The 19,565-nt window shown below is 47.7% G+C and overlaps 3 protein-coding genes across 5 annotated transcripts in view; 2 read left to right on the top strand and 1 right to left on the bottom strand.

Moving 5' to 3' along the window:
* The window catches only part of SUGP1 (SURP and G-patch domain containing 1), an 18,023-nt gene extending 17,754 nt beyond the window's left edge, over positions 1 to 269 (bottom strand). Inside the window, exon 1 of the mRNA XM_026038794.1 lies at positions 5 to 269. Coding sequence (XP_025894579.1) covers positions 5 to 269 — 265 coding nt within the window. The remainder of the gene's footprint in view (positions 1 to 4) is intronic.
* MAU2 (MAU2 sister chromatid cohesion factor) lies at positions 245 to 17,018 on the top strand. Its single transcript, XM_026038808.1, has 19 exons — positions 245 to 357; positions 439 to 456; positions 691 to 756; positions 1,423 to 1,518; positions 2,792 to 2,886; positions 3,177 to 3,204; positions 3,704 to 3,859; positions 4,412 to 4,558; positions 4,968 to 5,058; positions 5,642 to 5,745; positions 6,417 to 6,494; positions 6,870 to 6,935; positions 7,698 to 7,781; positions 8,163 to 8,212; positions 8,466 to 8,543; positions 9,026 to 9,137; positions 9,755 to 9,845; positions 11,615 to 11,742; positions 12,822 to 17,018. The coding sequence occupies exons 1-19, from the start codon at positions 268 to 270 to the stop codon at positions 12,894 to 12,896; spliced, it is 1,653 nt and encodes a 550-aa protein (XP_025894593.1). The 5' UTR covers positions 245 to 267; the 3' UTR covers positions 12,897 to 17,018.
* A 2,474-nt stretch (positions 17,019 to 19,492) lies between these two features.
* The window catches only part of GATAD2A (GATA zinc finger domain containing 2A), a 44,607-nt gene continuing 44,534 nt past the window's right edge, over positions 19,493 to 19,565 (top strand). For all 3 annotated transcript variants that reach the window (XM_026038824.1, XM_026038823.1, XM_026038822.1), the window contains exon 1: positions 19,493 to 19,518. The gene's annotated coding sequence lies outside the window, so the exon portion shown is untranslated. The remainder of the gene's footprint in view (positions 19,519 to 19,565) is intronic.

Below are 19,565 nucleotides of genomic sequence, written 5' to 3'. Positions count from 1 at the left end.
CAGCCGCAGCAGGCGGCGGGCGGCGCGGCGGGCTCCGGGGAGGCGGGAGGCGGCGGGAGGGGCGATAGCGGCGGAGGAGGCGGCGGCGGCGGCGCTGGGCCCGGCCCGGGCTCCAGCTCGGGCGGCGGCGGCGGCGCGGCGGGCGGCGAGTCGTGGTACCTGGCGCTGCTGGGCCTGGCCGAGCACTTCCGCACGTCGAGCCCGCCCAAGGTGCGGCTGTGCGTGCACTGCCTGCAGGCCGTGCTGCCCCGCAAGCCGCCCGCGCGCATGGAGGCCCGCACGCACCTCCAGCTCGGCTCCGTGCTCTACCACCACACCCGCAACGGCGACCAGGCCCGCGGGCACCTCGAGAAGGCGGTGAGCGGCCCGCGGCGGGGCCCTGCGCGCGGGGGGATGGCGCGCGGGGCGCCCGCGCTAACGCGTCCTCTTCTCTTGCAGTGGTTGATATCGCAGCAAGTATCCTTTGCCCGGCCGCTGGAAGAGGGATTTCCCCCGGGAAGAGGAGAGCGGCGCTGCCCGGACGTCTGCTGCGAGAACAGCGCTGCAAACGAGAGCCCGGCCCGGGAATAGGAAGCCCTCAGGCGCTTCCCTGGCTGCGGGTTGCTTTCGGAGGGCTTGCTCCTCTTGAAGGAGCGTGGGGATGTCGGGACGTGGCTGCGGTGCTTCGTGTTTCCTTAACCCCGCCGCCAGATCCCCCAGTTCGAAGATGTTAAGTTTGAGGCTGCGAGTCTCCTGTCCGAGCTCTATTGCCAGGAGGTGAGTGCGGCCCAAAGACCCCCCGCCCGGCTCCCCTTTGGGTCCCCCTCGAACCTTTGGGTTCAAGGGCTGCTTGTGTCCTCCGCGTCTTTGAGCGCAGAGCMACATGTAACAGCAGGATATACCCAATTTTTAGAGTTTGCGTGCAATGTAACCATGGGAAGCTACAATGTAAGTCTGAAAGGATTTTAATTCTTCCCTTCCTGCAGCTGCCGCTCGCCGCCCTCCCGATGTTTGTCCTCCTTGGCCAGAGTGTTCCTTTAGCCCTCGTTAGGCTAATTAGCCCTTGATGGGCTAATTGAGGGAAGATGGGGAAATGGATTTTTATTTGCTAGGACTCTGTTATGTTCCTTGGTTATTTCTGCACCTTTTCTCTAGAAAAGCTTTGGTCGGTCTTTCTATAAAACAAATGTTTGCCTTTTCTAATACGCCTTTTTTTAATCCTGTGCGTGAGTGGTGAACAAAGGAACTGACCAGTCAAAACTTTTAAGCAAACTCGGAGTCAAATGCAGGGGTTCTGCGTGCCGGATAAGGCCTTTTGCTTATCCACCTTTAAATGGGCATCCGCACGGAAAACACCTTGCTTAAACGTTACCGTGCTTGGTGGTGGAGGTTCCTGGTAGCCCGTTTTTYTTTGTGCTGAGCGGGATGTGTGTCCTGTTGCAGAATTCAGTGGATACAGCGAAGCCTCTGCTACGCAAAGCCATCCAGATCTCGCAGCAGACCCCGTACTGGCACTGTCGGCTACTTTTTCAACTTGCAGTAAGTCRCTTCTTATATACGTACAGTCATTGTATTGATTTTACTGTATTTGTTGTATTCATTTTATTGACTCTGTAAGTATGGTCATTTTATTGTAACACTGGCTGGGAGAACGTGTACTTCCTAAAAAGTCATTGCTTTTGTGTTTTTTTTTAAAGGAAAAAGAGCCTGACTAGCTTTTGTAATCACTGATATCAATGGAGAAACAATGGAAGAAGAATTCATGCTGTGAATAGTGATGCGTTGCTAGACTGTTCTGAAAGGGCTGCTTTTCCTGAGGGATCTGGATTGTTAGGATGGGGACCTATCCAGAAACCTGACTGATCAGTACGAGGAGCAGGTTACTGCTGACAAACTGTTCCCTGGTTTTTTTTTTAGGTTATCCCATTTTTCAGCTGCATTTGTAGGAGACAGGGAAGATTCCTAAGGGATCTTAAGCTATATAATGCAATAGTTGTGGCAGTTAATTGCTCTGTGCAGGTGCTTTTAATAAGGGAGATAGTTAGCAACCAGGTTTATCTTTGAAGATTGTCTTAATGGTCACCTGCACTTTTCTCCCTTTCCCTTTTTGATGAGCTTAAACAGGCAAGGTTCCCTGAAAAAGAATTGCCAAGATCCTTTGTATAACTTAGGAGTGCTGAAATGGGGACTATGCAGAAATCCTCCCAATTAAAGGACCAGTGTTTACTCTGCAGTGGGTTAATGCCTGAATACTCCCAAGAAGCTTAAACWTTTTTTTTCCTCAGTGCCTCTAAATAGATCCCTCCTCAGAGCCTGACGTTCTGTGCTGATTTCTTTTGGTATTTCCTTTTGGCTTGTGCTTGAGCAGAAGGGACTGTATGTCTCACAGCTTCCCGTTGTTGGGCTTCCTACCTGAGTTTGGGAAAAATAGGAAATGTTGGGAAGCTGGGGGGTCTGAGAGGTGCTCTGGAGGTTGCTGCCTCCTTTTCCTGTGACCTGCAGGCTTTCTCTGGGCTTCCTGCTGGAGATTCTGGCCCATAAACATCCACAGTTTTGAGCTGTTTAGGGGCTCATCTGCACATGCTCTGGATCAATTATACTCAGCAATGTGAGTCTGGGCTGAGAGATTTTCTTTGAAAAYAGAAAAACCAACTGCAAAATGGATCTTAAATTCACATGAGAGATTTCTACATGATCCAGTTGGACACTTGTATCTCATACAAAGCACAAGAGTAATTAAATTTTAAAAAACTTGCTGAACAAGTTCACTACGAAAATGCTAATGCCTTATGGCTCTTGCTTTTTCTTTCAGCAACTACATACACTTGAAAAAGACTTAGTATCTGCATGTGACCTTCTAGGAGTTGGAGCAGAGTATGCTCGGGTGGTGGGGTCAGAATATACCAGGTAAGTTGCCTACACTTGTTTTTCCCCCCATAGTCTGGCTTTGACTTTAGAAACTTTTAACTGGGATTGTCCAAATCTTCAGTACAAACCCAAGACTAAGATTATAATTCCTGGCCCTATGACTTCACTGTGCTATCTGGCTTTTAAGTTTGCTTTCTGCAGCAGGTTCCTTRATCTGGTTTGATTAATGCCCTTGAAATGGAGAATGGCCCAAGTTCTTCCTCAGGGATTTATRTGCAGTCATGGTTTAGGTAACTTTGTGTGTGTGACACAGTTCTGTTTTATTTCAGAGCACTATTTCTGCTAAGCAAAGGGATGGTAAGTTGGATATACTTCTCTAACAAAGTATTTTCTTGCTTACTTGGTATAAAACAGGTTATAGGGCCATAGAATATAACCAGCCCAGTAGTAGGTTATTTGTTTAAGGTGCTTTGCATGCCTGTCTGTGCTYTATATACTCTGCTTTGTTCATGGAAGCAAGTACAGTATTAAAAAACACACAAAATTAGCTGTAATACAGCAGGATTCCTTTGCTATGAGAAATTCCTTTGAACAGAGGTTTATTTCCTTTATTAATTATGGCAAATCGGTGCTCCYTTGAAGGAAAGGGGATAACTGCAAGTTGTCATTGGAGCTGTTTTACCTAATGACGAAAAATAAGTCATGCAAGAAACCTGATGCTCTTTCTAATGGCTGCCTTTAAGTCCATTTCTATTTAAATAATAGAATAACTCGCCTGGGGCTCTSTGTGCTTCCCTGAATGTTAACATTGCTTCTTTGGCACAAAATATAATGAAATTTTTATTTTAAATTACAGCTTCTTCTAATGGAGCGGAAGCTGCAGGAAGTGCACCCTCTGCTTACCCTCTGTGGGCAGATAGTTGAAAACTGGCAAGGAAACCCCATCCAGAAAGAGTCTCTGCGYGTGTTCTTTTTGGTTCTGCAGGTAACACATTACCTGGATGCTGGGCAGGTACGTGTGAGTTGTGCCTCTTGGTTCCCATGTTGTGGGAGCTGGTCAAAGATTACTGCCTTGGGAATAGCTAATTATTACAGCAACGTAATTTTGGGGGGTTTTCTGTTGCTAACCCTTGCTTTTTGGTAGTGGACTTAATTTCTCTGTGATTTTAATCACAAAATGGGGAGTGAGAAATGAAAGCATGCTACACTAGGGCGTTCATTTCTTCTTCCCCAAGCAAATGCTTAGTTTGATGCATATATAATTACAGCATTACTTTCCCTTCAGGAGCACGTTATTCCTGAGGAGACAAGGGCTCTCTGTAGGATTTTGAAACCAYCTTGAGTATTTGTTGGTCTTATTTGCAAATACCAAGAGCTGATTATTGTTCATCCTGTAACAAACTTAGTGGTAGCTGTTTTGTGATGCCAGTACAGTGATTTATGCATTAACCAAGGTACTGAATAYGGGAATTGTATGTTGTCTGGCACGTTTTCGGAGCTAAATGAACCTTCAGCCTTTTGCCACGTGGACTGCAGCAGCTACGCCTGTGAATCGTTTTTGCAGGTGAAGAGTGTGAAGCCGTGTCTCAAGCAGCTTCAGCAGTGCATTCAGACCATCTCCACGCTGCACGACGACGAAATTCTGCCCAGCAACCCCGCCGACCTCTTCCACTGGCTGCCCAAGGAGCACATGTGTGTACTCGTCTACCTGGTGAGCGCTTCTCTTTTACTTAGTGGGTCCTGCTGATTAGTGAGGAATTGGTTAAAAGTGGCTTATAACCAGCAGGGATGCATTTTCTGCAGGCCATGTGCTGCTTTTTATGATCTGCTTAGATAATTTAATGTTACTGAGGCGTCTGTGGGACTGTTGCTTTCAGTGGAGTCGGTGTTTGAAGTAGAAGTAATAGTAGTTCTTACGAAGTAGAGCCACGTTGCCTTGCTTTAGCCAACAGCAGAACAGTTCTGTCTTTCTGCAAGGAGTTGCACTGTGTCTTGAATATGGTTATACTCTTTGTTGATTTTAAAATTCAGCTTTTTTTAAAAGCTGCTAAGTGAGGGGTTGTGTGGACCCCTAAACCTTGCCAAGGTATTTTTGGTGATCTTTCCTTGTCCTCCGGCAGGTGACAGTGATGCATTCCATGCAAGCAGGGTACCTGGAGAAGGCACAGAAGTACACGGACAAAGCACTCATGCAGCTAGAGAAGCTAAAAAGTAAGGATAAAGGTTACAGTTTGGCTGATGCTGTAAGATTCCATTACTTGGTGCTGATTTAAAGCAAAAAGCAAACAAATACCTTGTTTGTAGCCTATTTGTACTGTAGCTGAGAGTTGTGCTCTGCTTTAAAACCGAATTATTGTTTTAATTCGAATCCAGAAATGGAGTTTTGGGGRTCTTATTTTTGTAACTTGGTAAGTTAGGCAGCAGATGCATGAATTTCCTTGCTGAATGTCACATTTTTCCATGTCTTTGGTTATCCACGTCTTTACTTCTCTAAAACAAGTGCATTTCCAAAGAGTTCTTCTTTCACCGGTGCTCRGATTCACATTCTTGGTTTGGAAGCAGTTCTTTGACAGCCTGGCCTGCCCTTCCCATGGCAGCGGAGAAGGAGCTGGGCTGTTTGCTGGCTCTTTAGACACCAGGTGATTCAGCCAAAGGCATCCCTGGATTTCTGCGCAGGAATTCTTGTGCTGAACCACCTGCAGTTAAAGAAGAAACCTGGGAACAGGGAAAGCYGTCACATTAGGAGGTTAACGTTGTCGTAACTTCTTAGCTTACCTTTGTTTCCCCTCCTCAGTGTTGGACTGCAGTCCTATCTTGTCRTCTTTCCAAGTCATTTTGTTGGAACATATTATCATGTGCCGRCTTGTCACGGGCCACAAAGCTACAGCATTGCAAGAGGTAAATAGTGTTTTGAATATCTCCGGTCATAAATGTGTGGGGAAAACTTGTAAAATATGAAAATTTCACGTATGAGGAATCAATTCTTATATCTCCCCACTCCCAAAGCCTTCCAGCTCTGTGCAGCGTTATTTCATTTCAGGGAAGGAAGAAGGGGAATGGTATTTTCTAATGTTCTATCTGCCCGGTCCTCTTGTAATTCCTCATTGTCTGCCCTTTATCACGTGTAATTCCAAATTGTCCTGTTGTTTTAAGGCTTCTCATCAGTGCTCTCCATGGAAACATTAGCCTGCCATTGATTATAGCACTTCTTATGAACAAATACCACAAATTCTTCCGAAGGCTTCGATTCTAGTGTTCCTCTTTCATGCTAAGTTTGGCTTTCGAGTGGTTTTGAAGAGATCTGTGACTTCTTTTTGCAGGTGGTGCCACCGTACGGTGGAGCWGCTGCAATGCAGCTGGTTGAGCCTGTGTGTCCGTTTGGGGAGCAGTGTTTGTACCTCGGCTTGAGCCAGGAGTAGCCTCTGGCCTTAACTAAGACATGTGATGAATTTTTGCACCAATCCCTGAAATGTATTGCATGACTGGTATGATGCAGGTAGAAGGATATAGAGCATTGAAGAAAAGGAAGGAATAAATATTTTTAAAGAAATACTGTCTTTTTTCAACAGATTTCTCAAGTCTGTCAGCTCTGCCAGCAGTCTCCCAGACTCTTTTCTAACCATGCTGCCCAACTGCACACTCTATTAGTAAGTGAATCTGATCAGTAGTAAACTTGCCTCTTTGGAGAGCTGTGCCTGAGATTCATACTGAGCGATCAGCAGTAACTAATGATGATTAGCTGCATTAAAGATGCAGAAACTTGAGCAGATTTCCTGCTGAGCACTGGATTCGAGTTCCTTGATTGCTTATCCAGTGGGAACCAGCACCTAGCATTAACTGTTAAATACTTAAATCTCCTTTAAAAAAAGAAAACAAAAACCTCATGGGTTAACTTTTTTTCCACCCCACTAATRTTGTAAGTAAAATATCTATGTTCATGTAGATGCCTTTCTTCCTTACACTTGAGGCTTCCTATCGTTGTATTAGAGTATTAAACTCCAGAATTAACTTGTTTTCTGCAGGGGCTCTACTGCATTTCTGTTAATTGCATGGACAACGCGGAAGCACAGTTTACTACAGCACTGAGGGTAGGATTTGATTCCTAAACTTTTCTCTGGCTCTTCAGTGTGGAGCTGCCTTGCTACGTGAGCTGCCCCCAAGTCATTTTTTGAGTCACGGAATCACAGGAGGGCTGGAGTGGGAAGGGCAGTTTGCTTGGGACGGTGTCCAGTAGGATTTGGAATATTTCCGAGGATGGAGACTCCATAACCTGCCTGGGCAAGCTGTTCCAGTGTTGTATCATCCTTACGTAGGCTGGTTGTTAGGAAAGAGTGAGCCTAAGTTTTTTAAAGGGAAAAAAAACAGGCTTTTTAATGGAATTTCCTGTATTTGAATTTATGCCTGTTGCCTCTGTCCTTCACTGGGCACCACTGATTAGTCTGACTCATCTCCTTTACACCCTGCCACCAGGTATTTATGCACACTGATAAGTCAGGAATGTTGCCTGGTGAAGTGACCTGAATAGATGCAAAGAGCTTAGGGGGGAAGTGGAAATGCAGATTCAAGAGGAGGACTCTTACAAACACTCAAACTACCCTAATGTTGCCACTCTCTGCACGGGTTTGTRTAGTCCTCAAAGAAAAGGAATTGCAGCAAAGGGCTCTATCATTTCAGTTCTCTCTCTGCTAAAGGTGGTTCRAGTCAGGGACCTACTAAAAGCTTACATCAGACACCAACTCTGTGATACTATGTTTTAATTTGTTATATTTTTAAGGAAAGAATAGGGTGAACCAAGTGAGGGTTAGATGCAAAAATACTTACACTGTGCTATTGTGTATTGCTTGTTCTAGCTCACTACACACCAAGAGCTGTGGGCATTTATTGTGACAAACTTGGCCAGTGTGTACATCAGGGAGGGCAACCGGCACCAAGAGGTAAGCTGCTTGCTGCCTTCTGTCTTTGGAAAGCCAAAACCTGTGTGCAAAGAAGCACATTGCTCTGCTTGGGTTATTCTTTTTGTGAATTTTTGCCATAATGGTGKCCATTCGGCAGAAATATTAAGTGGGTAATAATTTTTTTCAAGTCTAAGAAAGCGTGTTTTGTGTAAGCCTTGATCTTGTATTTATTTTTTAGGAAATAATAACTCTTAATGTTGGAATGTTTGCACTGTGATCTAAGCAGTGCAAGTAAACTTGGTGCTTGTAGTGAGCTGCACCGTTTTGATTCTACGTGTTTCCTGTAAAAACGCTTGTTGTCAGTATTAAGTTATATATGTGAGAAAGGCYGACTTGTGTTGTTTTCTCCCCCCTTCGTAGCTTTACAGCTTATTGGAAAGGATAAATCCAGACCATAATTTCCCCGTGAGGTGAGAGTTCCAGAAACTTCCTCCGTGCCGATGTCGCGTTGGTGACGGTAACGCTGCATTTGTCGCATGCTTTTTTTTAAAACAACGGAAAACAAAACTTCTTTGCAAGCCAGAAGTTCTGACCATGCATTAAATAAAATGTTTTGTTTGGGGATTTGATTGTTAGGCAAATTCCTAGAAATCTGTCCGTCTCTAGCCCATTATATCACTGTACAATGCAGAGATTTGAACGCATTGCTTTGTCTGTCCATAGCTCCCACTGTCTTCGAGCAGCAGCTTTCTACATCCGAGGTCTGTTCTCCTTCTTCCAAGGAAGATACAATGAGGCAAAGTGAGTATAAATCAGTGCACGTGGAAGGCAGGAGAAAAAAGGAGAAAATAAATAAAGCTTTAAAAAAATCAAAAAGGAAACCCCAAGGCCTTGTTCTCAGGCCTCTCAGATCTTCTCGGTATTGATTTAGGCAGTCTGCAATTTTATCTAGGGCAAATACCATGCACCTGTCTGTCTAMAATCTCTTTACAATTTTGAACATTGATAATAATAGTTGTGCAGTGTTCTGCAGTCACGCATCTGAAACAAAAGGAGGATCCCTCCCTCAGAGCGGGGATCTGTATCCCAGCCACTTTGGTTATGAGAAAGCTGGGATATGGGAATAAAGTGTTTTATATAAGGTCACCTACAGGACACATTTATCCCTGAGCCCTACTATTTGCTGACTGGACTGTTTCTGTTCTTTATAATGTTTCTCACATATTGGAAGGAGAGTAGATTTTCCTTTTAAAGGACGTTTTATTTTTGTTCTGTTTTGGTAGACGATTTTTGCGAGAGACACTGAAAATGTCAAATGCAGAAGACTTGAATCGATTAACAGCGTGTTCTCTTGTACTCCTGGGTCATATATTCTATGTATTAGGGAATCACAGGGTAAGCCTTTACTGTCTCTGGTATTACTACTATAAATGTTTGATTTGTCATTTGCCAAGGAAAAAGGGGAGGTTTTGTTAATTTTATTAAGAATGTTTATTGCTATCCAGCTGAAAGCTGGTAACTSTTTGGTTTCCATAATTCTCGTGTAACAGTTTCCACATTTAGTAAAACTAACAAAGTGGTAGCATTTGAAGTCCATTCTAGAAGTGTGTATTTCTGTAATGCCTGAAATCACTTGGGAGAAAAAAAAAAAAAAAGAAAAAAGGAGCAGAATAGAGGAAAAATCACATCACTGAATTGGGTTGCTTTGGAAGGAGTTATGTATACGAGCTCATTTTAATTTTCACCATATGCCAGTATGCATGAAATATTTCTGTGATCTTGCACAGCATAGATGCCCCAGTTCCTAGGACACAGCAAAATTCTAGACAGCTTTAGGTTATGTGCTTGGGTTCTCGTCCTTTTAAACACTTCCACTTATTAACTAGAACATGCCAGCAATTCTGATTTAAGTAGACAAACTTAAGGTCACAAAATCACATTGTTATATGTAATATATATTCATGGGGAGGATAAAAAACATCTGTCTTATCTTGATATCTGCTCTTTACCAGGAAAGTAATAATATGGTAGTACCAGCCATGCAGCTTGCAAGCAAGATACCAGATATGTCTGTGCAGCTCTGGTCTTCAGCTCTGTTGAGAGGTAAGTTAGGAAAAGGTGTTGTATTTAAAGGAAGCAGCGAAGAGGCTGCTAGTAATAGCTGGGAACAAAAGAATCCATGGATTTATAAAATCCTGATGGATGTGCAGGGTGGTTCTTTGCATGTATTGATCTGCATCCGTGTCAGCATCGCGTTTTGGCTGCACCTCTAGCATCCCTCTCGGCTGCTGCAGTCACTTGGGGAGCTCTGTGCAGAGCTGCAGCATCCCTGGGGATCCCGGGATCCGCTGGTTCCTCCTGCCATGGCTGGGAGGCAGCCTGGAAACACGGGGCCTGGTCGGTCGCTGTTGGGAGAGGCTCCACGCGGAACCTCTTCTGTTGGGCTTTGCTTTACTACAGCAGGAGCTGCAGTCAAGCATTTGATTAAGTTTCAATTAGGCTTCACTTCTGTGTGTGAGCCTTAATAAATACCAAGACAACTATTATATCACATCGTACATAAATATTGTTTAATCTGACTTGCATAGGCCCCTGGATGCTTTGTTCAAATATTGACTAGCTTCTTGGCAGACAGTCAGCATTAATGCTGCGATTGATTTGCTTTCACTGGAAAATAAAGCTATAACTCTACGCTTTTTCCAAGAACTTACCCCGCAGCTTCAATTTATATTAAATTGTCATGTTTACTCTAAGCACTGCGCAGCTCATTGAGCGCTGTGGGCCGGGCTGACGCTCTCCTGCTTTGCTGCTGCCTTTGCAGCAGAGCAGCTTCCAGGCATCTCTGGAAATGCTTTTCTCATTCGTTTCCAAACGGTAGCTCACACACAAAACGTGCTGGTAGACAACGAGGAATCTGTTGTAGACAAAGTCCCGTCTTTGTTTGGCTGCTCTTGCGTGCTGTGGGATCCTGCGGTCCCCGAGAGCGAGAGGTGCCGTTTGCGCCCTGCTCCCAGTGCAGGAGATGCTCCTAGCTGCTCTTGAGGAGATGCTTCATGTGCAGCAACGGAGCAGCGGGTTGTGGGCTGCCCGGGATGGGGGCATCCAGSGGGGAAGCAGGGTCTTAAGGAAAGCAAACTATGGAGGATGCAAAAAGATTCTTTGGAATCAGCAGCTGCTTTGTGATGTTTCTTGTGAGGAAATCTSAAGCTTTCCTGGCAGGAGACAAGGTGCTGTGGCTCCATCATAGACCCGGAACGTTGGCCTGGGGCTCGGCCCCTGCTGCACTTTGCTGCTTAGAATATTTGATTGAAATTGTAATTACTTAATTACTTACTCTCATTGCTGATCCATCTAATACTTGTGAGTAAACCCCTGGGAGAACAAGGCACGAGGACCAGCATTCAGCTGACCTAAAGCGKCGGTTCCTGAAGCCCTGCGAAAGGCAGGACTCGCGGCCGGAGTGTTGCTCGACCTCTGGGAACGGCGGCCGCGTTGCAGCGAGAAGCCCTCGCGTTGCTCCCGTTCCCACTAGATGGGGCTGCAAACTAAAAACACCAACGAAATGCACAGGGGSTTGTCCGCAGCGGAGCGGGCTGCCACCTCCTGGCACCGCTGGGTTGGAAACTGGAATAAATCCTGCAGCGGGCACTGTCGGTGCTGTTGCCAAAGGGAAGGCTTTAGGGTCTCCGCGTGCCCCTCGTTTTTAAGAGGTTTTGGTTCTTGCAAAGTGGAGTGACTTCGGTGTGGTGGCTGTTCACGTGGCTGGGTAGTCACCAAATACACAGTGAAACTGTCTCTTCAGATAAACTAGCCTGTTAGCTGAAAGCAAATAGGTCGTTTCTTTACGAGCAGCCGATGTTGTCGTCCTTCAGATCTGAACAAAGCCTGTGGCAATGCAATGGATGCACACGAGGCGGCACAGATGCATCAAAACTTCTCACAACAGCTCCTCCAAGACCACATCGAAGCGTGCAGTCTTCCAGAGCACAATCTAATCACGGTAAGCAGGCTTCATCCTGCAGTTTTGCATCATTTTTGAGGTAGAATCATGGGCTTTGCTTCCCTTTACTATTATTTGAATCTGCTGTGCATGCTTCTCAGTGAGTTGCCAAAACTCAGTCTACTTCCTAGTATTTAAATTGCATTGGTAACAGGAAAAGGAAGTGTGACTCAGTTAATTAGTTAACTTTTATCCAGGTTATTTGCTGAGTAAGGTCTTTGATTCTTAAAAATATTTTCCTTTTTTTGGTACTCCAAAGTTTATTTTTTAATTTATTTTTTTTTTGTAGCAAGTAGCGAGTTCATTTAGGTGACAACTATGGCTTTTGAAAGTAAGAAGTTTTCCAGATACTTGAGTTGAATTTTCATTGTTAAGGCATCCAGTCTACTGTGTCCTGGGGAATGCTGCTATAAAAAGCAKTTCTCCTCTGTTGATGTATAAATCTCTTTGTATACCTCTGAATTTCCGGTTAAAATCCCATTTTATACCTGTATAACTGTTGTCCCTAAAACGGGGTCCACTCTCTTACTTCCCATTGTTGCTTTATGCCAACGAAGTTAAAAACAAGGATGGGCTGAGGCCTAAGAAACAAATATGAGAGGTGCCAATTTCAGAAGACTTTTGGCAAATGTGAAAGAAAAATATTTTAGTAACAGTTGAGGACCAGAGGCTGTACTTACTACGTGGAAAAGCTGTGGCTAGAGTGCATATTGGGCTCAAAAAGGCACATTTAAATTTTGGCCCTGTTTCCTAAAACCATTTGTGCAAGTCGTYGTTTCCCCTGTTTGGGGAAAGAGCCTTTTACCTGTGAGAACAGGCGGTGTTTTCACCTGGTTCCTATTCATCCCGGCTTCGGCCGCGTTTGGAATGCCGGGCACGCGGGGTAGCTGCAGCTTGAGCAAAACACGGCTCAAGGGGCGCGAACGCCTGAAACCGTCCGACCTGATCCTCRGCTTCCCGTGCCCAGATGTGTAATTATCCGCGAGCAGGAGGTGGCTGCGTGGGGAGCTGCTCCCCGGCCTCGCCGGGGCTCCGGCGCTGCCCGGCCCGCGCTGCTCACCTTGTTTGTTGTCTTTCAGTGGACAGATGGACCTCCTCCCGTCCAGTTCCAGGCACAGAACGGACCCACCACCAGCCTGGCCAGTCTCCTGTGAAACACCATGAGTGTCAGGACAGTGTGTTTAAAAAGACAAAAAATGCCGAAAAAAAGAAAAATTCATGCAAAATCTTTTCTTCAAAGAAAAGCCAGCATATTCCTCTTCTAGCGAGGGCCTCGTAGGAAACGGATTGTATAAAGAAAACGTACATTTCATAGACTTGCGAAGTGAGAAGGGCATTTTAAGCTGCTTTTACATAATGTGTGTGAATATACAGCTAGTGTGTATATACCTTCTGGTTTTAATCTGCTTTCCTCTTACTGAGAATTAAGGTTTAGTCCMAAGGACACTTGTTCCTTAAATGGGTTAGATACTTGCTTTTTAAAAATTGTCACCGAAAATGAAGAGGACTTTGGCATAGCAGCTGTGCTCTAGTATTTAAGCCTTTCCTGAAGAATGATGCATGCCATTTTTAATACTTTTCTGTGCCCTTCCACTCCAGGGAACAATTGGATTAAATCATGACTGACTGTAGGGTGCCTCAAAAAACCTCAAAATTTGTCTTCTGAGGTGACGTTGTTCCCGTCTCGTTGGCCACAAGTCCTTGCCAGCTGGTTGTGACGAGGGGCACGATGAGATGGGGAGCTGTGAGTTGTGGCACGGGACRCTGGCCGGCGTGGGGATGTGCTGGCTTCTTTGGGTTGTCTCCAGGTTGAGCAGCCCCGCACTGTTGGTAGAGGAGCAGGTCCCGTGTCCTGCCTTCACCCAGGMCCGTGGATCCCCGTGCGGCTCTTCCCACTGCCTCCAGGCCGTGGATCCCTGCGGATCCCTGCGTGGCTCTTCCCATTGCCTCCCTGCACTGGTGCCCGGGCCGAGGCAGAACCTCGGCTCTCGTCCCGTGCGATCCTGTGCCGCGGCTTGTGCCCGCGGAGGAGGCTCCTTGTCCTCCTGTCCGCTCCCAACGCGGGCCAAGGAGCAGGACAGCRTCGTCCCTGCAGCCTCGCCAGGGCAAGGCAGCGCTTGTGCCTTAAAGATTTCTACAGGTTATTGAAGCCGTGTTAAACTGTCAGCACAGATGGATACCGGCGAGAGCCTAGTGCTGATGAGCAAACGCAGTCCCGCATTTGGCAAAATCTTCCGTTTCAAAGCTTTGTGTTAGCTCTCTCGTTCTCTCRCTGTTTTTGAGTGCTCCAGCTGTAAAGTCTCCCTGCATTTGCCTCTGTGGCTGTCTCAAACAGCAGAGATGTGGCCCCAGTTTGTTCTGCAGGAAAGGGCATGGGCATTGCTAATTCCTTGCAGTGTCCCTGGCTATAGAGCCACTCCATTGCAGTGCCATGTAAAGCTTGCAAGGTTCGTGGGGTCAAATAAAGCTGGTTTTCTCTGTTGGTAGCTCTGCCTATTTATCTCCCAACTTAAAAGGGGGTGGGGAAAGGATTCTGTTAGAGGAAGTAGGACTTTCTGTAATTGCTTTTTTTTTTGAGAGAGAAAGAAAATATTTAAGAAGAAATATTTGATCCCTCAAGCCCTTAGAATTTATTCAAGACAGACTACTGTGAAATCTATCTTTAATGGCCGTTCTTTTTCCAGTCTTGTCCCTTCTCTAGCAAAAGGTCACATAGACGCTTGCTTTTTAGAATTCAAGCCCCTCAGTTTGAGCTATTGAATGATATTAAGGGGACAAGTACTGGTCCAAGTACCAAGCAGGATTTTACACTTCCTCTRCTGAGCAGGCAATGCTTGTTTAGCCCTTGTTCTCAGAAACTTAGAGAAGCCTTGTGAATTTTAGGCCTTGCAATCTCCAGCAGAGAAATTAGGTCGGTATAAGGAGACTTTTTCTACCTGAGTTTGCAAGAAACAAAGTTCAATGCGGTTTAAGATCCCGGGTGGTCCTTAGGAAGCCCAAGGATCAGGAAGAACCCAGTGAGGGCTGTTAGCTGCCAGGATTTATTTGGATAAAAAAGCTCCAGGGAGAATCCGCCCTTCCGACAGCCTCGTGCAGGCGGCTCCTGGTCCGTCTCACTTGCCAGTGTCATTCCGTGACATCAGGTGTTTCTGGCTGCCACCTGGCTCCGACATCTGTCCCGATGCAGCGATTGCTCCTTGCGCTGCGCCCTGCTGCAGGCACCTGAGCCGCGTACGCACAGCCATGGATTTGGATCGGGAACGGTGAGGGAAATCCCACCTCAGCAGCATTGATGCCCCAGGGGCTGCTTTTAATTCTGCCTGTTCTTTTCCAGCCCCTTTGGTGCAGGAAACCGCTTCTCTTTGGCTCTCTCCTCGAAGACWCTCAGTAGGTTGCTGAGTGGTTGCAAGGATTCGGCTCCTGTTTTAAGCATCTTCATATAATGGCCRTTTTCTTGGTGGTGCTTTCAGAAGGAACAGCTGGGCAATGTCTGGTACCTGAGAAGGATGGTACCAGTGTATTTCAAACCTTGCTGGAGTCCCCTTCTGAGAATCCAAGCACTTTTTTTTTTGTCTTTGTTCAATTTGAGTCTGTTTAGGTRTCTAAATGTCCATGGCAACTATAATAAATTAATTTAAATGTTAGCCAAAAAGCACTGCTTCTATAAGGCTTTCTTTTTCTTTAAGGTTAGAGCTGTGGTTTGGGCTTGCTTTAAGAAAGCCGTTTTGCAGCAAGCAAGATCTGCTGGTGCCCCTTCAGGTAGCTGCATCTCCCTGCCCTTTGCCTTCAGCTCCGGGATTTGCGGAGTTGCAGGAAAATGTGGGGTTTTTTTTCCTGTTTTCCTGGCTTCTCTCTGTCCAAACTGCACGAAACGGGGCTGCTTTGCAGCTCAGGTGCCTTGCCAGGCTGTTCCCGGAGGGAAGGAGGTGCTCAGGGAAAGGTTCCCTGCGTCTGATGCGCCTGTTCCCGGCTTCCTCATGGGAACCACTTGGCTSAATGTGGTGCCTGAGCTCGGAAAATCGGGAAGAGCAACCTGGAGATTCCCAGGCTCTGGGACGAGGCAGCTTCACCTCGAGCCTTTTTGGTTTTCTCTTGCATAGATGGCCCTTGGTCACACTGTTGAGTGGAGGCACCGATATCCCCCAGCCCCGAGGAGCCCACGCGTGTTCCCTGTGTCCTCTTGCCATTGCCCAGTTTCACAGATCATGTAAATTTGAAAATAACTTGCTGATTTTCTATCTCTAAAACTCCATGTACATTTGTTACAATGTACAGTGCTTTTTAACTACACTTGTATATTAAATTATTTAATAGTTTTTGCTTTTCGGTATCTTTTGTATGTAGCAGAGATTAAAACAAGGACCTCAGAACTGAAGTTCTTCCTAATTTTCGAATGCGTATGTAAAGTTGAAAAGAAAACTAGAAGTTTACMGTTTACAAACAATGTTCTGTTCAGTGCTTGGTCTGTCTAACTTGATTTGAACAACATATTTCTAAGCTTCCCTGTCCTGTCATTTAATTCTCTCTAGAAACAAACACGAAGTCTTTTATGAACTTCTAAAAAAAAATATTCTTCTAAAGATGTAATTTAGAAAACTGTACAGTTTTTTTCCTCTAGTATTTTTAAATGAGTAGCAAGAACTTAAACAGAAGCATCTAATCACTGTTTTGTAGATAGTGTAAAAACTTATGTATGTATAGAGAACACAGTCTGAAGAAGTTTGCCTGTTTTATTTCATTTCCTACAGCATGAACAKTGGGAGGGCCCACGTTCACAGGATACTGAGCTCAGTTTGGGGACGGGGGAATTAAAATCTTCATCCCCTGCCACCCCATACCTGCGGTCACTGTGAGGCCACGAGCAAAAGTCAACACTGGCAAAATATTAGGGCCTTAGGTTGTTACGCTGCCTACAGACGCGTGGAGTTTGGCACCATATATTCCCTGCTGTTTCACCGTGTTGGTTTTATTTGTTTTTTTCCCAAATTCTTTGCGTGGTTCAGCAGCGTCCCATTGTACCTTAGAGACTGTTGACATCTCCAAGTCACTCTGAACGAAGCTGTTAACGTCACCCATGGCCGTTATAGCCACAGTTACCAGAACTCGCGAGCGAGAAGGAAATCCAAGGGGTAGTTCAGGCTGCACAGAACTCTCGGTGGCCAGGCTGCTGTCTGTCTTAGCAAGCGTATTTAATTGTTTCCTGCGAYTGAACCTTAAATGTTATGTCAGGTTTGTACAATGTATTGTTGTTTGTAGTTCTCCATAATTAGCAGGCCGTGTACCTTCTGCCCGTGCTCCTTTCTGAAGCTGTAAATACAGCAACTCATGTAATGAGATGGAAATGGGGGCATTAGTTTGTTGCCTTCGTTTCCTCTCGTTTTCTATATTAGAAGAATTTCTAAATAAAGTTTAATTTTACTTCTAGCAGTTTGCAGAACGCCAGTTCCTTCGGCTGCTGTGCAGGCAGCGCTGCCTCCTCGGGGCTCTCTTTCATGTGGCGAGAGGCGCTCGCCCCGTTGCCCAGACCTGCGCTGGGAGCTCCTGAAGCATTCCAGGCTTTGGGAAAGAGGGCAGGAAGCTGCCCTTGCGAGTCGGGGCATGAGGAGCGGCCTCCCGAGGGGGCAGCGGGGGGATTTGGTGGCTGATGCATCCGCAGTTGCAGTCCCCTGTTTTGGAGCAAGAACTGGGAATTCCTCCTTGGAGCGTCCACCTCATTTCTCACCTTAGCGCACACTGCGTATCTCACAGGTATTTTTGATAGTGTTTAGCTTATTGCATTCAACCCCTTGGCAGGCTTCAGAATYAAAACAGACAACAGATCTTCCAGTGTCTGCTAAAACTACTGGAACTGCTGCCTTTTGCGCTACCACTTCAGTGAAACTTTGATAAACTGGGACAAGGAAATAAAATCTTCCCAAAGATCTGGAAGCAGATTTACCTAACTGCTGGGTAACGAAATGCACCTTGTGCTAAACTGGCTTTGAAGCTCTTCTGACAACAGCGCGAGTGAAGCTGAGAACCAAAATGCAGCCATTTGTGGGTGCACTGTGTAATTAAAGCATCACTTCAGAAGGATCTCTCCTCCTCAGTAGTTAACCATAAAGTTTTGAATGGCCTGAGGTGAAGCCGGTGGCTTTTTGWGCTCAGCGCATTAACCAGAATAACAACTAGTTATGAGAGAATTACCCTATTAACCCTTCATTGGCTGTAGCTGAAATCAGCTTGTACAAAGGGCAAAGGAAGGTGCTTAAAAAATACATTGTGGGGAAAAAGATGCGTTTAATTTTCAATCAAGGAATACACGGAGGAAAAGTTGAGAGCCTTGAACTTTTCCTGAGTGTTGGGCACTGTCCTGTCCAGCAGCGAGCGCTCCGSGTGGGACACGGAGAGACCTGGAGCCCAGCTCTGGTTCTGCTGCTCGTCCTGTGGAAGCCTTTGCACGACGCCTCCTGCTTTGGCTTCCCTGCCTCCGTTAAGGTGGGAAGTGCACCCGCTTCTGCATATTCCACATGAAAAGCACGAATGGGAAACAAACAAGCGCTGCCTCCGCTCTGCTCCTTCGAAAGGCGCAAAACAGCCCGCCAGGAAGGCGCATCTCGGGCTGCAACGAGCGGCGTCAGTCAGGCTGAAGATGGAGCTGAGCGAGGACGGGTGTCGGCGCCCCAAAGCAAAGCGCTGCCCCCGTCGCCTTCTSTCCGCCGGCCTCTCCTTCCCTGAGGATCTCTGTGGGAAGCGCCAGCCTGGCTGCAGGTGCCGGGGAGCCTCCGAGGAGCAGCGCTGGGCCCGGCCGGGCACCAACGCGGTGCGTTTTGGCAGCGCACTTCACTCACTTCTCCTCTTTTTTGGCTTTTTTGCTTTATTTTGCGCCGCGGCTGCTCCTACCTGCGCTGTAAGAGCCGCCCCCCGGGGGCGGGGGGGGCCGCGGCCGCCCGGGAGCCGCCATGGCGGCCCCGCTCCGCGCGGCGCCGGCCTCGCGCCGGGGAGGAAGCGAACGTGAGTCAGGGCCGGCCGCCGCCCCCGCCTCCTCGCCCCTTCCTCCGGGCCGGAGGAAGCGTCGCCGCCGGCCCCTATCGGGGCCCCCCAGGCCGGGCTGCGCGGGCGGATAAGGMCCGGGGGGGCGCGGCCGCTCCCCGCTCATCACCTCAGGCGGCCTCGGCGCGGCGCCCGCCCGCCCGCCGCCATGCCCGGGTCGCCGGGGGCGGGGAGCACCCGCTGGCCCCACCCCTTCCCTGTGCGCCCGCCGCACCCATTGGCTCCCGTTGCCACTCCGCGGCTCTGACTGGTGAGGCCGCCCGTCGCTCAAAAGCGAAACACCGCCCCTTTCGCCTTATCGCCCAGGGCGAGGGGCGGGGCGAATGCCGCTTCCGCCTCCCATTGGCTGTCGCGCCGGGCAGCCCCACATTGTCATTGGCTGCCCCCGGAGTCAAAAGAAGGGGGGCGGAGCGAGGCGGGCGGGGTCGCAGGCTTGTCCAAATCTGCCTAGCAACCGGGGTGGGCGGGAAAAGCGTCCCGAGGAGGTGACGGTTGGTGGCGCGCGCGCCACCCTGGGAGTCCCGCGGCGGCGCGCGGGGGGGCGGGGAGGAGGCGGAGGCGGAGGAGGGAGGGAGCGCGGCGCGAGGCGGGTCTCCCTGCGCGCGCAGCCCCCTCCTCCCTCCCTCCCTCCTCCCTCCTCCTGTCAGTGGCCACCTGAGGGAGCCGCCTCCCCTCCCCCCACGGCCCCAGTCCGGCCCGGGCCCCGCTGAGGAGGAGGAGGCGGCTCCGAGGGGGCTGAGGAGAGTGAGTGACACCGAGACCCCCAGCAGCCCGCGGGGAGCGGGGAGGGG

This window comes from Nothoprocta perdicaria, unplaced genomic scaffold (genome assembly GCF_003342845.1).
Source record: "Nothoprocta perdicaria isolate Ctin4 unplaced genomic scaffold, notPer1 scaffold_218, whole genome shotgun sequence".
NCBI lineage: Eukaryota > Metazoa > Chordata > Aves > Tinamiformes > Tinamidae > Nothoprocta > Nothoprocta perdicaria.
Note: the sequence above shows the minus strand (reverse complement) of the source record. Positions and strands in the feature narration are given on the sequence as shown.